The sequence below is a fragment of the Vulpes vulpes genome, chromosome 6 (genome assembly GCF_048418805.1).
Source record: "Vulpes vulpes isolate BD-2025 chromosome 6, VulVul3, whole genome shotgun sequence".
Taxonomy (NCBI): domain Eukaryota; kingdom Metazoa; phylum Chordata; class Mammalia; order Carnivora; family Canidae; genus Vulpes; species Vulpes vulpes.
Genome location: NC_132785.1, coordinates 62,932,281 through 62,947,861, shown reverse-complemented (window position 1 = coordinate 62,947,861; position 15,581 = coordinate 62,932,281). Strand labels below are relative to the sequence as shown.

Sequence of the window (15,581 nt, the reverse complement as noted above, 5' to 3'; positions counted from 1 at the left end):
ACCACATCTCCTTGGAGCGCAGTGACATTCTGAGCCCATTGGTCACTGAGCTGTGGTTGAAAGTTTACAGCCCCCCCCCCCCCCCTTCCTGGAGCAGGGCTGGGTGGAGAGGGCGTGAGAACCTGGAGCAGATGGGTGGATGAGGGAGGATGGGAGGGAGCACGGGGCAAAGGGGGGGGTAGGTTTCTGGGGGTGCAAATGCAGGTGCGATGCTGCCTACAAATACATCCCCACCTGGAAGGTGGCCCTCCCTAGGGGACCCGACAGGAGGCCAGCTCACCTCTAGAAGCCTCCTTGGCCCCTGCCCACAGAGAGGATGCCTGAGGCCTCGGCCCAGCTGGCCCTACCCCAAGCTGTGGCCATCACTGAACTGACACGTTCACCCGAACCCGGTCTGACCCCAGGAACATGCTGTCCTCCAAAGGAAAAGAGGTCACCTGGCCTCTTCCTCGGAGGTGCAAGGTCAGGCTGCCTGCTGCCCACCAGGCCCCTGGGAACCTGCAGTGTGTGAGGCCAGGAGAGGGCGCATCTGGGCATGGGGGGGTGAGTGCGGTGTCATGAAAAGATGTGGTCTTTGTCCCCGGTTCCTGGCACAGAGCTTCAGAAACCCTTGGAATTTCCTGAGCGATAAGTGTTTTTTATTATGTATAATGAGTTGCTTTATTTAGATCATACCTGGGTTCACGCTGCTATGACTCATGGGGGGCCTGCTATGACTCATGGGGGGTGGCCACAGCAAAGGGGGGACCGGGAACACACAAGAGGGTTGGACTGCCAGCTCCACCTCGGCCTTGGGGCCAGGAGAGCCATGCACGTGGGATGCCACCATGTAGGTCTGCTGCGTCAGGAGGGGGCCTCAGTGGAAGCTGGGGCTCAGTGTGCTTGGAGATGCCTGGGTGGTGAGCCCCTGGAGGTGCCTGCACTCCACAGTGCAGGACGCGGGGGCCTGCTCCCCTCGCCGCCGGACCCCCTCATCCCTCCTATTTGTCAGCTCTGTGGCTCGGTCCTTCAGAATAACAGGGTCAGCAGATCTGCGGTCCCACCTGGAACTCTGGGAGCAGGACCTGGGGGAGGCCTGAACCGGAGCCAGTGGCGTCCCTGGAAGGCCAACAGAGCAGACCCAGACCCTGATCCTGAGCCAGGATGGGCGCTGAGGCCAGTGCTCCAAACTGCAACCAAAATTGGGTGGTTTCTGCCTTTGTAGGGAAAGCGCCCCCTTTACACGTTGTGGTGCGTGTGGGGGGCCACGTGCCCGGGCGGGTCCCAGTGCAGAGGTCCTCAAGTGGCCCAGAGCTGCCTTTCTCCATTCTCCGGCGTCGGGAATGGCAGTTTTCAAACTACAGGTCATGACCCATGAATGCGAATGCCTCCGACTAGGTTTATTCTTTCAGACTAAAACGTAAGAGAACAGAAGAGAAGAAGGATGCCTACGGGACGGGCGGACTCTGTCAGAGAGGAAAGGAGAGGGAGACAGAGACCTACAAAGGGCCTGGGCCCCAGTCTAATGAGTAAGTGTCTTATTGCTTACTCCACTGGCGGGGCCTCCTCCCTCCACCGTCGGAGCCCGCACTGCTCTCCCCGACGGGCAGCGATGAGCACTCACTGGCCCGGGCAGGGGCCTCCTGGACGCCGTCCTGCAAACTGCTGGGCTCTCTCACAGCCCCATGAGCTGATTTCTGGGTTTCCTCACTCTGCTGACATGTCGGCCCTCGCGTGCCACTGAGAGAAAGGAGAGGAGGCGGGAGCCTGCGGGCAGGGCCCTCTCCAGCTGGCAGGACCTGTGGCCTGTCACAACCTGTATTTCTCTCGGGCTCCCAGAGGGCCCTGGGCAGCCAGCTGGGAGCTCCTCGGCCCTGGGTCACTGTGGGGCCTCCCTGAGCCTTCTGCTCTCATTTGTCACCAGACCACCCAGCAGACACAAGAGAGGAAGTAATTGCAACACCACAGGAAGCCCCCAGTGGATAATCAGGTCCAAACAGGTGCCCCCTCAAGAACCATTCTCCGTGTGCCCCCGACCCCCCACAGCCGGGCTGTCTGTCAGTCTCCGGGTCTCAGGTTCCACGGGGAACTGGGGGTCAGTGTGCCACATGCATGGGGTTACCGGGGATCTCCTGGGCAGTGGTTCAACGATGGGAGGAGCTGGGACAGAACAGTGCCTCACACCTGTGTTCTCTGTGGCCTCCCGCCCTCCCACCACCTCCCTCCTCACTCTCCATCCTTGACAGGTGAAGACGCAGGGCATGGGGAAGCTAGATCACCCAGGGCCGTGCACATGGGACACGGGCCCAGGTGCCACTGCGAGCAACTTGCTCCTGTACCGCCGTCATGTCTGTGTCATCTACTCACTGGGGGGCAGGGGTGTACACGGGGGGGAGGAAAGCCCACCAGGCAGGGTGCTGACAGGTGCCTGGCCCCGCCTAGCCCCTGTCCCATGGCCACAGAGCCACCTGGAGCACTTCCTTGTGCTATGGCCAAGGCCTGGGGCTCTTGCCTGCAAAGCAAGATAAGGCACTGGGGGGGGGGGGGGTGAGGGGGTGCAGTGAGGGGAGGCTGCGAGCTAGTGGGGGCAGGTGGAAGCTGGAGGAGACCCCTGATCCCACCTGCCCACGTGGTGGGGGGAAGGGGGTGCTGACCCCCAACAGACTGCCCGGCCACAGTCCTTTGGAACAAGTGGGTCATTTCTGTGTTCCCCTGGGGGAGGGTTAGCTGCCCAGCCAGTTACACAGTCACATTTGGGAAACATCCGCCCTCAGCACCCCAGACGTGGTGTCACTGCAGCAAAGAGGACTAATGCAGTGACCCGCGGGCCTTCTCGTCGTGGCGAATCACCTCTGCTTCACTTGACAGTCCAGCCCGAGTCCAGCCAGGACAAGACCACCTGTATGACCTGCCGGTGAGACCCTCACCCCCCCACCCATGTGACCTGCCCGTGAGCCCCTCGCCCCCTGTGTGACCTGCCCATGGGCCCCTTGCCCCCACTCCCAGGGGCCATGGCTCATCGCCTAAGGAGAGGCAGGGCCTGATGGGGGTGGCAGGGACTGCAGGGGAGCTTGGCTCCTACACCCTTGGGGGATTCCGTGTACCAGTTCCTCGAGCCACCTTGACTTCTCTTTCTCCCTCGTGTAGCTGTAGCTTTTGGGAGCTGCAGTGGGACCCACATCCCAGCTCCGCTCCACGCCAGCCGTGGATCATGGACAAGCAGCCTTTCGTTCTCCAAGTCTCAATCTCCTCGTGTGAGCATGAGTGTGATAATATCCACCTCCCAGAGCTGCCTGTGAGAACTGCTGACTGTGTACAGAAAGCACCTGATGCCAAGTGTGCCTTGAATAACAAACACTGATAATCTTTATTGTTCCAGTAGACTGCTACCATCTACTGAGCACAAAGCCACAGGCTAACATGTTTATAGGCGTTATCTCATTTGATAGATAATTATTAGTGAGGTGATTATTATGTATCTTTCCCCCAAGTCAGAGATAGGAAAGAGGGACTCACAGGCCGTTCCACTAGGTGCTAGATTAAAAATGGCCACAAATCCTTTGCAGCATCTCTCATCCAACTTCCCCAGCCCTGGATGGGGTGGCCTTCAGTCTTGTTTCCACCAAAAGAAAGTGGCAGACATAGCCCTGTGGGGTTGCAAGCCTAGGCTTTGAGGCGGGTCAGCTCCCCTGAGTGCTCCAGGCCAGTTTTGGGACCATGGGTGTCACGTGACGCCACCAGAGTGAGTCTGCTGGGGTCACATGGCACAGCCCCAAGGGCAGGCAGCCCCGCGAGCTGTCAGTGGACTGTGGCTGTGCGGCTGACCCCAGTGAGACCAGCAGTGGAACTGCGCAGCAGAACTCAGCCCCAGCTGCTAACCCACGGAATCGCAAGCACATCCAATGGTGACCATTTGAAGTCACTGAATTTTGAAGTGATTTGTTATGCACAGTAGCTGATGATATAGCCATCGGGAAGGACGTGGGCCTGATCCTTTGGGGACCCCTCTTCCTTCTATGAGGTGCTGAGTAGGGATCCCCAGAGCTCAGGGGCAGGGACTTGGAAGGCTGGCGATGCACCCAGCGTCCCGCTCTCCAGCCAGAGGAACCAAGACCCAGAGATGAAAGACCTCCCAGGTCACATCAATTGTGAGCTGCAGAGCCAGGACAAGAACGTAAGGCCGTGACCTTCAGGCCAGGGTTATGAGCGCCACCATACACGGCTTCCAACCCACCCGGCCCGTCGAGCGCCACCCAAGCGTGTGTCTGCCAGGCGTCAGGCAAGAGGATGTAGGTACCTTACAGCAGCCACCTCCCGGAGACTTAAAGGGTTTTACCCAGTGTACAGATAAGAAAAGCAGGGGGAGAGGGAGAGGGGAACATTCAGAGCGGTGGGCCTTGGGGCCCCTCCTCAGACAACTTCAGCCCAAGTCTCTGGAGCCGGACACTCTGAGCTCAGGCCTCAGCTTGGCGACGCTGAGCTGTGCAGTCGCCCTGGGGCTGCTTCTTCCTCTGGGAAAGGGGATCCTTGTAGCTCCTGCCACAGACGGTCGCTGTCAGTCAGCTCCCCAAGGACTAGTCTTTTCCATTTCTTGCCAACTGACACCAGTTCTGGTCTGGGTGCTGATGTATCAGCCTCAGGAGGATATCGTCAAAGCCAATCAGGCTGCTCTGCTCCTTCTTGCCATTCACCCCCTTTCCCAGCCTCCCTTGCAGCTAGGGGTGACCAAAAAGGATCTGAAAAAATAGCTGTTCCCTGATGAAAAGACTGAACCTAGGAGAAGAAAGCCTTTTGCCTGTGACCTCCTGCCTTTGAACGGGCAAGATGGCTGGAACTGCAGCTGCCGTTTTGTCACCATAAAGTGACAAATCAGGAGGACAGAAAGCCAACACTTTGAAGATGGAGGACAGAACAGTGAAAAGACCCTGGGTTCCACAGACATCACTCAGCTGCTAACCTAACCCTGGCCCCCACCGTCCAGATTTCTCATTAGGGGAACAAAAGGAGCTCTCTGGCTGAAGCTGCCATAGGCTAGGTTTGTTGTGGCTTAACGCCGAAAGGATTCCCAGCTGACCCAGGACCTCAAAGGATTACTAAAAGAACCGCACAGGTGCCTTGAGTAGAATGCCTGCTACATAATAAGCCCTTGGGACATGGGGTCTCCCTTCCCCAGGGCCCCTCTACCTGCCTTGAGTCCTGAGGACAGAAGCCCCCACCACGGGGTTCATGGATGGCTCCCTGAGTCGGGGGAGTGTGACGACACACCGTGCACCCGCGTCAGCAGCTCCAGACTCCAGGCCTCAGCCAGAGGGAAGGGAGAGGCCCGAGGTGGGCAGTGAGGGGACATGAGGTGACAGGCGGCCCCCGGGGACCTTTCTGGTACCCGCCTGTGGCCCGGCCAGGGTGACAGTGAGTGGAAGAGCCCACAGCCATGCCCCCTGTGCCACCCTCCCTCCACCACAGCTCCTAAGTGTTCCCTGGTGAACCAGGCCATCGACATGCCTCGCCATGCCCCAGGGCCCTCACTCAGCCTCCCTCCTCCGTGGGACCAGCACCGCCGGCGCCCTGGGGAGCCGACCCCTGAGTCAGCCCGCTACTGCTATTCCCCCTTCCCCCCACCCTGTGCGCTTTCCCAGTAGCCTGCTTCAGGAACTCCCAGAAAGCAGAAGAATGCCTGCCCCACTGGACAAACCAACCGGAGATGCCCACTCTGGGGGGGTCCAGGTTTCCTTGGAGCTAGGATTATCCTGCCTGCACCCCCCACAATGACCGTGGGGTGGAGGTTAGAGCGCTGGGTGGCACAGCAGGACACGCGGCGTCCCTCCTGGTTCCCACCCTGACTCACTGTGTCCTTGGCAGGTCACTTCCCCTCTCTGAGCTGGCTTTTCCAGTCTAGTGAGGGCGGCGGGGGGCAGGGTCCCAGGACTCCTTTTTTCTAGAAGATTCTCTCCCAGATCAGTGCCCCAGGGTCTATCCCAGCCCCCGAGAGGCTGGCATTGAGTTTCCCGGGGAAATGCGTGCAGTCCCGGAGGCTGGAGCAGCCGGCTGTACGAGCCTCGCCCTGTCTACCTCTGGCTGTGGTCGAGGGTGGTGGTGGGGGAGACCAACTGAGTTCCACAACAGTTGGGCCGGAATATGCTTAGGGAGAGAGTTATGCAGCCTCTGCATGCCCCTCCTCCTCTCCAAGTAAATATATAGAAACCCAGAGCTCAGCGCATGAGAAATGATTTTACTTTTACTATCCATTTTTGGGTGGGATGATCTAGAGCTGTCTGCTTTTCTATTTTGGTTATGTTAGGACTATTTTCCAGCTCCTCGAGGAGGGAAACTTTCCAATCATGCCCATTGGAGCTGGAACAGAAGTGGCTGCTGCTTCTCAGAAGCCACAAGCTCAGAGGCTGCCATGCTGCTGGAGGCAGGGGTCTGGCGGCCCCGTGGAGAGCCCCCTCCGGACCCGTGTGGCCCACCTTTCCTATGACTGTAGCATGGCACAGGGTGAAGTGTCCCCACCACCGAGGGAGCCTTTCAAACATGCCACTGCTGCCTATGCCTTCTCCAAGCCAAAAAAACCCACAAATAGCATTTCTGGGAATGAGGCCGAGACATGGTATGTACATATTTTTTCAAGCCTTTGAAGACAGTCAGTTGGTGAGTTCAAGTCACACTCTAGTGTTTAGCAGCCGTTCCACGTGGGGCAGGCTCCTTACCATCGCAGCTGAGTTTCCTCGCCTATAAAATAGGAAGCCGGCCCCCTGTTCTGCAGGGCTATTGGCAAGATGAGAGATGGTGCCCAATGCAGTGGACCAGGGAGCTGTAGGCTGCGCCCTCCTCCCTGACCCCAGTCCTTGAAGGGGCAAGAGAGGGGCTGCGCTGATGCTTTTACCCAACTCATCTCGAATGGGATTGGCATTCCCTGGGCTCACACCTGGGGAAAGTACCTGGAACCACTTACCCAGTGGGTCTGTATCACCACACAGGCTACCCCAGCTCCTGAGCTAGCCCCTGCTACAAAAAGGGATCTTACAGGAGACTTCTTCCATTCTTAGCTATCTTTTGTCCTCCACTCTGTGGCTTTACAGCCGTGATGAACACATGTGACACCATTTCTCTTGCTTTCTCATGTTATTCTCTAATAAGAGGAACCAGGGCTCCTTGGAGAAATGGCTGACCCAGGACCAGGGCCAGAAACAAGACAATCCTGGAGCATGCAGTGTCAGCAAGTAAGGAAGCGCTCCAAAAACCACACACTCACACCCATGCAACGATGGGCAGGTGTCAGAGGGTCACAGGAAACAGCCCAAGGAGCGCCCGATGGCCAAAGCTGGAACAACGTGAGTAACCCAATAATTAAGGTACTGCTGGATCACAACCCAAAGCAGAAAAGCAGTATCCATGCGGCCCTACCCTGCTGCTACAAGTAAAGGGTGGCACGAATAAATAAATGGACAGACAAATCTCTTGTGCAGAAGAACTCCAAATAATGGACGTAGATCATCGAGGATGCTCCACTCCCTGAGGGTGGGCTGTGCCATATAAGATGGGGGCACAGGGGGAACCTGGCAGGCAGGGGGTCGGCCAGGGGCCCCAAGTCAACATGAGCATGGAGCAGTAAGTCACACAGGTAGTCGGCACCTCTGATGCCAGGTGATGAGCACAGCACTTTACTGCTGGGGTCTTCCTCCCCCAAACTGCAAACTCTGGTCTAACCATCAATAAATCCCACTGACGGACCCCTCCCCCCGACCAAAGTACCTCAAAATACCTCTATTCCTCCAAACCGTCAAGGCCATCGAAATACAAAACAAGTCTGAGAAACTGTCACAGTCAGGAGGGGCCCGAGGGGCCGCGATGATGACATGCAAGATGTGCCCTGCATGAGAGGCAGCCACAGGGAGAGGCCATGAGGGAGGAGCTACGGGTTCTCCTTGACACAGGTGCGTCACCGTGGCCTCAGTGACTGTGACAAATATATCCTACCAGCGTGAGGTGCCCGCAGCCAGAATCGGGTGAGGGGTGTCTGGGAACTCCCTCAATTATCTTTGCAACTTTGCTGTAAATCTAACATTTCTACAATCAAGCTTTAAAAACAAAAACAAAACAAAACCCCACCGTTTGGGTGCAGAATGAATAAAGGCGGCTGTTTGACTGCCTTGCTTCTGGACACACAAAGACCAAACGTGGGCCAGTATGTTCCCAAACCTTATCAGAGAAGCAGGCTGCAGGGAGGGAGGTGGGATGGGGTTGGTCACAGAGATACTAGGGGGACAAAGGAGCTGGACGCCTGGTCCCCTGACCATTTGCTTCCCCATCCGGCGGGGCGGGGGGTGTCCAGGCCAAGGGCGTCCAAGGTGAAGGCCTCGCAGCTCTTACAGCCTGGGGGCCGCCCCAGCGAGTGCAACTTGAGAAGCGAGACGAGCAGGGCACTGGCTGAGCTTCAGGCCGCTGGCTGTGCCGGAGGAAGCTGCCGGCTAAGGGCCCCCCCAGGGTCACAGCCTGCGGGCACTGCTCTCACTGGCAAGGGAGTGAGCCTCTCTGTACCTCTGCTTCCTCGGCCGTCTGTGAGGACCTGAGCAACACCCACCACCTGACAGAAATCACTGCGGGTGGAGAAGACCACGAAGTACAGCTCTGGGTGGACGCTGGCCAACTGTTCTCAGCAGAGCGGGCACGGAGGGCTCTGTTTCTGCCTGAAAACAGGCGTGAGGAGTCAGGGTGAGGGCAGAGGGCAGGGAAGGCCACACGGGGTTCGTCTGCCGTGGTGCTGGGTCCCCTGCTCCTAAGGGTGGCCTGGCCCCTCAGAGCCGCAGAGCTGCTCTCGCTCCCAGAACACAGGTGTCACTTTAAGGAAGCTTCCTATTGGCCACGCTCAGCTCCCAGGTGGTGGGGACCCGCTTCCTGTGCTCCCCAGAAGCAGCCCTATGCTCCCTGCCACCCTTAATTTGTTCTAAGGGGCCATCGGAGCCAGGCCCACTGCATCCCCGCGCCTGCGACGTCCCTGACCTGCTGGGTCCCTGACCTGCCACGTCCCCAGACCTGCTGTGCACCCAGACTCTCCATATCCCCAGACCTGCCGCATCCCCAGACCTTCTGTGTCCCCAGACCCTCCACATCCTCAGACCGTTGCATCCTCAGACACACACATGCAGTGGCTCTGCCCTTCAGCAACTCCAGTATCCCCGTCACGTCACGCTGCCTTCCAGCCCCATGTGCCCAGCCCAGCTCGGCCCACCTCTGGGGCTTGGCCCGCCCCCACCCACCCCCTAATAGATCCTCTCAGCTCCCTCATCCCAGTCCTGCCCCCACCCCTGCCCCAAGCTACAGGACCCAGCTCAGCATCTGCCTCCTCCAGGAAGTCTGCCCACATCACCCCAGAACTCGGCATCTCGGGCCAGAGTCAGATCTTCTCACACTCAGGGTAGAGACAAGGGATGACAACGAGAGTCCTCACAATCCACAGCCTTGAACCGTCTTTCTAGCCTTGGGGGTGGGATGGCCTGGAGATGCATGCTCCTCGCTGGTTCCCAGAGCACCCGGCTCCGCTCGCACCTGGGGCAGCCTGCATGGTCACAAGCGTTTACTAGCTGCCTCCACTCCCTGTCTTACTTCCCCTGCCAGCTTCCTGGGCTCACCTCCCAGATAAACCACGTGAACTCAAATCCTCATCTCGGGTCCGCTTTGAGGGCACACCTCCTGGCCTCGGCCTCATTACCTGTGAGCTGGGTGCAAAAGCGCTGTCAGCCTCAGGATTCTCACAAGGACTCGGGGGTGACCCCAGACATCACCCGGCATTCTCACAGAGAGGCACAGTTTAGGGGGGGCTTACATTCAACTCTCTGAAGAGGGCAGAGCGGTTGAGGACTTAGCTGGCCCAGCCTGCCCTGGAGATGCACTTGCCTCCCCCGAGGGGCCCACCCACATTCACGCCCATGTCCAGGACACACCCTCCAGGTGGCCAGGAAAGGCCCAGAGAACGGCTACCCTCGCGTCACAAGCTTGTACTCGGGTCTGTTTCTGAGCTGTACCCCCGACGTGGGGGGAAGCAGATGCCCTGAGAACCTAGCAGGGAGGTGGGTGGCACGCTGGTGCTGCAAGCCTGGATCACCTGCCAGGACACCCGCTGGCCTGATGGCCTGAGTCCCGATTTTATTTTCCACATGTTTCATCATCTGCTCTGAAGCCCTGTCCACTCAAAACAGAAGACCTTTTCGGGGTGGGGCGGGGGACGAAACAACAGACCTGATTTCCTTGAGGACTGTGGCCAGCCGGCCTCCCCTGAAGCCCCCTCCCTGCTTATCCCTGTAGAGGGACCCACAGACTGGGGGGTGGCCCCTGGCACCCTACGCACAGGAGATCCCCCCTTGGGTCTTGGCCTGGCCTCTGTGGTCCCCACGCCCTGTGGTGGGGCCCCCGTGGGACGGCGAGGCCAGAACTCTGCTGGAGGTGATTCTCAGGTTCCGCAGCACGTGATCGGCACGTGACGGATTTTATCCTGTCCGACGTCAGCGAAGCCCCTGGCCAGCTGAGCCCCGTGTGTTTGGGAGCCTGGACTGTTCCCCAGCACAGTACACACAGCCTGACACGCTGTACAGCAGGGGCCCTGGCAGAGGGCAGACAGGTAGGACATGGGTGCTCGAACAGGTATGACCCAGCGCAGGTGGGGGTGGGTGGCATCTGATGGGCTCTGACTCACATTTCACTATCTACCTACCCTTCTTCCCCCGTACTATTCAGACAGCCTGGACCAAACCACTTTCCTTAACGGCCCCATTTCAAAGTGAGAAAAGTGAGCCTCAGAAACTCTAAATCCCCTTGGCTCAATGCAAGAGCCCATTGTTCTCATATGTCAAATGGAGGGGTGTCAAATAATTTCTCAGGCCCCTCTGGCTCTGATGCCCTCTGCTCCCTGACACCTGGCAGACGTCTCCAAGTGTCAATCCTGCCTCTCAGGTGCCCCAGTGCCCAGACTGGCCACGCTGGCTGCGCGGTCCGCTGTTCTCTCCAGAGCAGAAACCAGACATCTCACCTGTCTCTCACTCCCGAGTTCTGGAAAATACACCCCAGTCAAAAAGCTGACAAACCCAAGAAAGGAAAGCCAATCAGCAGTGGTGGGGTGGAAGCCTGGAAGCCCCTTGCAGCTGTGCCTGCCCTATATCAGCTATGAAATAAAAAGACCCCAACTCACCCCAGCCGCCTCTTGCTGCAGGATCCTGGCTGCCTCCATCCGGCCCAGACCCAGTTGCAGCCACACCGGGCATGTTTTGATGAGCTTCTCCAGGACACTAATACCTCGCAGGGGAAGGCAGTTCTTCGGGCTGACTGGCAGACAAGGCCCCATGACATCCTCCTCCTCCTCTTCCTCTCCCTCTTCTTTGCCAACACCTGGAACAGGACTGACAACAAAATCAAATGATCACCCTGTCCTGCAGGCAGCCTGACTGCCGTGCACATGCAGCGGAGAGTCAATTCAACCGTGTTTGTTCATTTAGCATCTGTGAAGCCAGAGGCCCTTTGGGATTAAAACATATGCAACCATAGGGTGCTTATGATGGAATGGGTTGGATACACACAGAAACAACCAGCTGAGGCACAGGCTGAAAGAAAACATAATAAGGATTGTTAAGATAATAAGAATTAACCAGAAGTGGTCAATTCTACCCCAAGGTGGCTTCAGGGAAACACAGGGGGCATTTGGGCAGAGCTCTGAGGAGGATTTTTTAAAAAAACTTTTAAATTGAAGTGCAATTTACAGTGAGATGTACGAGCTGTTAGTATACACATCTAGACGGACTCCTAGATATGTCTATACCCGCATAACTGCCAACCAGGTGGACATGTGCTGTCCAAGGATGTAGCCACTAGCCATGCGGCACCAGAAGGCTTCCTGAGAATCTTTAAACGTCCCACCTGGTGGGGGGTCTCTCCCAGGAGCAGCCTGGACTCTTGGGGCAGCTGGGAGTGACAGCTCCCATTTCCTCTCTGCCCAACCAGGTTCAGCCCTCGGTGAGTCCTTTCTCATCTGTGCAACGGCCAGGGGGTGGCCTGGAAGATTCCTCCATTCACTGGGTAGCCCTAGGCACAGCCTGGGTCCTGGGGACAAAGGTCCTCATTTTCTCCTTAGGATTAAGGCCATGATCAAACAGACCAACAAGCTCTTGGGGGAAGGTGGGGGTCTGTCTCTTATTCACTCACAATATGAACATTTCCTGCAGATATTGTTCTAGGAACCGGCTTAGAGCAGAGAACAAGAGTAAGAACCAAACCGAACCAAACCAAGACAACAAACCTCATCTCTAGGAGAGGGGTCAGATAACAGACAGAACGAGTGAACTAGAGCAGGTTGGGTTGTGCTGAGCCGTAGCAAGGATGCAGCCATCTGGGAAACAGCAGAGGACTTTGAACTACCCGACCTGGGGCAACCTCGAGAAAGCCTGGGGGCTGGCAGGTGTTGGGGTGGGGGTGGGGGCGAGGGTGGGGGCGGGGGCAAGGGGAGGCTGGAAGGGGCAGTGTGGGGATCCCTCTAGGGATTCTGGAGCCCCTTACAGCGTCGATCCTAAATCCATGTATGAAGAGCTTCCCTGGGCTTCCAGGGAAGGACCGGACCACAAGAACATGCAAGCTTCCTCAGCAGGAAATGGGCCCACCAAGACCTTGAGGGGCCTGGGTGGCTCCTGAGCCACGGAAAGTCTGCAAAGATCCACAGATATGAAGCTGCTCCCTGCCCCCAGCTCCCTGGAAGTCCCCCCTGCATCCTGGGGACAGGACAACCAAGGAGAAACACTGTCCGGGCTCTGGTGTCACGTGGACTGTACCACCTCCCTTGGGATCACGTCCTCTCCTGCTCCAAAACTTTCCATGTCTCCCACTGCCTAAAGTATCCCATCTGGTCTCCTAAGATGGAAAAACATTTGCTTTCTGAGCCCTCCCCCCACATCGTAAGCTCCCCGACAAGAGGCTGCCCTCCACCACCTCAGTAGAACCTGCACGTGCCCACCTGCGCTCCGGCCAGCGGCCCTGTCCACCTCTGATACCTTCAGGTTCCCTGTTACCTCCTCCCGACATTTTCTCCAATGGGCAGGCACACGTTTAGTGGATTGGACCAAGAAAGCAAGTACCATAAAAGGAAAGATGGGTGAATTAAACTAATTAAATCTGTACCCATCAAAACTCCTCATGAAGAAAAGGAACACTCGAACCATAGACTGGGAGAAAATACATGCGAAGCATACATCTAACGGAGAACAAACAAGTTCATGTTTAAAAATGGGCACAAGGTTTGAGAACACCTCCACGAAGACGTATCAGTGACCAGTAAGCAGGTGAACGACATCATTAGTCATTAGGGACATGCAAATTAAAACCACAATGAGATACTTCGATGCAAACTCCAGAATGGCTGAAATTAAAAAAGACTGACAAAATCACGCGTTGGTAAAGGATGGGCAGTAAGTAGAACTGGCGCATTATCGGAGAGAATGTAAACTGGCACGAACCACTTGGGGAAAGGGGCATTTTTTAGGAACGTAAGCATACACCTGCCGTAGGCCCAGCCAATCCTGCTCCTGGGAACCTACCCTAGAGAAATGAGGGTGTATGTCCACGCAAAGACCTGTGCGTGAATATTCCAGCAGCTTTACTCATCACAGCCTGAACCTGTCCAGGAGTCCATCGGGGAGAATGGACCACAGACAGCGGTGCGTCCCCAGTAGAAGAGGAAGCGCGGATCCGCACAACTGTATGGGTGGACCTCAGAAGCCAAGTGAAAGCAGCCAGGTGCACGGAAATACATACTGTGTGAGTCCACGCGTGTGATGCTCAAGTGGTACCGTGAGACGTGTGAGTGTACATTTTATCGCATGTAAATTTACACTGAAACCATAAAAAGAATAGTAAGTAAATACCGAACTGTTTTAACTGTTTAAATAAATACTGGACATAGTCAATGATATCTATAATAAAATAGTCGTGGGTGTCCAGACAGTCTTTGAAATGCATTCAGGAAGAAAAATGGGGGGATCCCTGGGTGGCTCAGCAGTTGGGTGCCTGCCTTCAGCCCAGGGCATGATTCTGGAGTCCCAGGATCGAGTCCCATGTTGGGCTCCCTGAGTGGAGCCTGCTTCTCCCTCTGCCTGTGTCTCTGCCTCTCTCTCTCTCTCTCTCTCTCTCTCTGTGTGTCTCTCATGAATAAATAAATAAAATCTTTACAGAAAAAAAATAATAAAAAAGAAAGATGGGGACACCTGGGTGGCTCCGTGGTTGAGTGTCTGCCTTTGGCTCAGGGCTTGATCCCAGGGTCCGGGGATCGAGTCCTACATTGGGGTCCCTGCATGGAGCCTGCTTCTCCCTCTGCCTGTGTCTCTGCCTCTCTCTGTGTCTCTCAGGAAAAAATAGATAAAATCTTTAAAAAAAAGAAAAGAAAAGAAAGAAAAGAAAAGAAAAGAAAAGAAAAGAAAAGAAAAGAAAAGAAAAGAAAAGAAAAGAAGGATGGATTCACGGAAAGAGGGGCAGGTAGATATGTAATATATTGAATATGCAAAAGCATTCAGGGTAAGTAGTGGGTAGGTGGGTGTTCACTGCAAAATTCTTTCAATCTTCTGCATGGCTAAAATCTTTTACAGGACGCTGCTGGGGGTGAAGTCACCCCCATCCCTCAAGACCTGTTCAGAAGCCCGGAGTCTGAGCCCAGACCATGTGATCTCTGGCCACTTACGTTACTTCTCTGGGCTTCAGTTTAAGCATCTGTAAAAAGGTAATAAGAACCCTCACCTGATAGGGTTATTATAAAATTCAGCGAGACAGAGGAGGGTTGAGTGCTCAGCATAGTTCCATACATGTTAACTCTTGTTTTTCTATCCTTCCAATCCTCCTGTTGGGATTCTTCTCACCACAACTCCTCCACTTTGTAGTGCTGATTTTGGGACTTAGCACAAGTCAGCCCCTGGCCCCAGAGGTAACCTGCAAGCTCACATGCCATGTGGGTCCGGCAATAGTTCCTGGCAGTTAGAGCCGACATGTCCAGGCAGGCCAGTCACGGCAGCCCCGGGACAAAGTCGGACACAGTGTCGGTTCTGGGCACTTGTACCTCTGCTTGAGCTCTGTCACCAGCCTGGGCACTTTGCAGGTGGGCGCCCAGGGAGCTCACGTGACCCAGGGCCTGGAGTCGGCAAGGATTCAGGGGTCAGAGGGGCTGGTCCCACCGCCCTTCTTGGGCCCGGTCAGAGCAGGTGCACTTGTCCATCACCTTGTTCCTTCAGGGTCTAGTGCTCTTGTGACTCGGAGCAAGGCCCAAAGCTCGCCCAGCCTCAGCTGCTCCTTGTCTGACTGGTACCTGCTGGCAGAGCAGCTGACCTGGGCACTCATGCCCTCCCCGTCGGCCGCCAAACTCCAGCTGAAGGCCCTGCAAGGGCAGCCACAGGAGCCGGGGTAACAAACAGCACGGTTGGCGAAAAGCAGTGCACTTCGGAGGCTTTAGAGCAGCTCTAGGGGACAGAGGGGCTGTTCATGAGCTCCAACCAGGCTGGCTGGCCCTGGACCCCGGGCTGCCCGCCCAGAGGCAGAGCGGTCACACTCGGGAGACCCTCACCCCGCGCTGCAGGGACCTGCCC

At 56.5% G+C, this 15,581-nt stretch overlaps 1 protein-coding gene and 1 long non-coding RNA gene across 4 annotated transcripts in view; one reads left to right on the top strand and one right to left on the bottom strand.

Annotated features, from left to right (window-relative positions):
* The window catches only part of RIN3 (Ras and Rab interactor 3), a 102,346-nt gene that overhangs the window by 59,828 nt on the left and 26,937 nt on the right, over positions 1-15,581 (bottom strand). The window contains exon 2 of one of the 3 annotated variants that reach the window (XM_072761172.1): positions 11,162-11,369. In XM_072761172.1, the coding sequence (XP_072617273.1) occupies positions 11,162-11,369 (208 nt within the window). Of the gene's footprint in view, positions 1-11,161; positions 11,370-15,581 lie in introns of those variants that run through there. The other 2 variants (XM_072761170.1, XM_072761171.1) reach the window with 2 other exon arrangements.
* LOC140599332 (uncharacterized) lies at positions 2,540-6,190 on the top strand. Its single transcript, XR_012002084.1, has 2 exons — positions 2,540-2,893; positions 3,127-6,190. It is a non-coding gene; the product is annotated as an uncharacterized lncRNA (long non-coding RNA).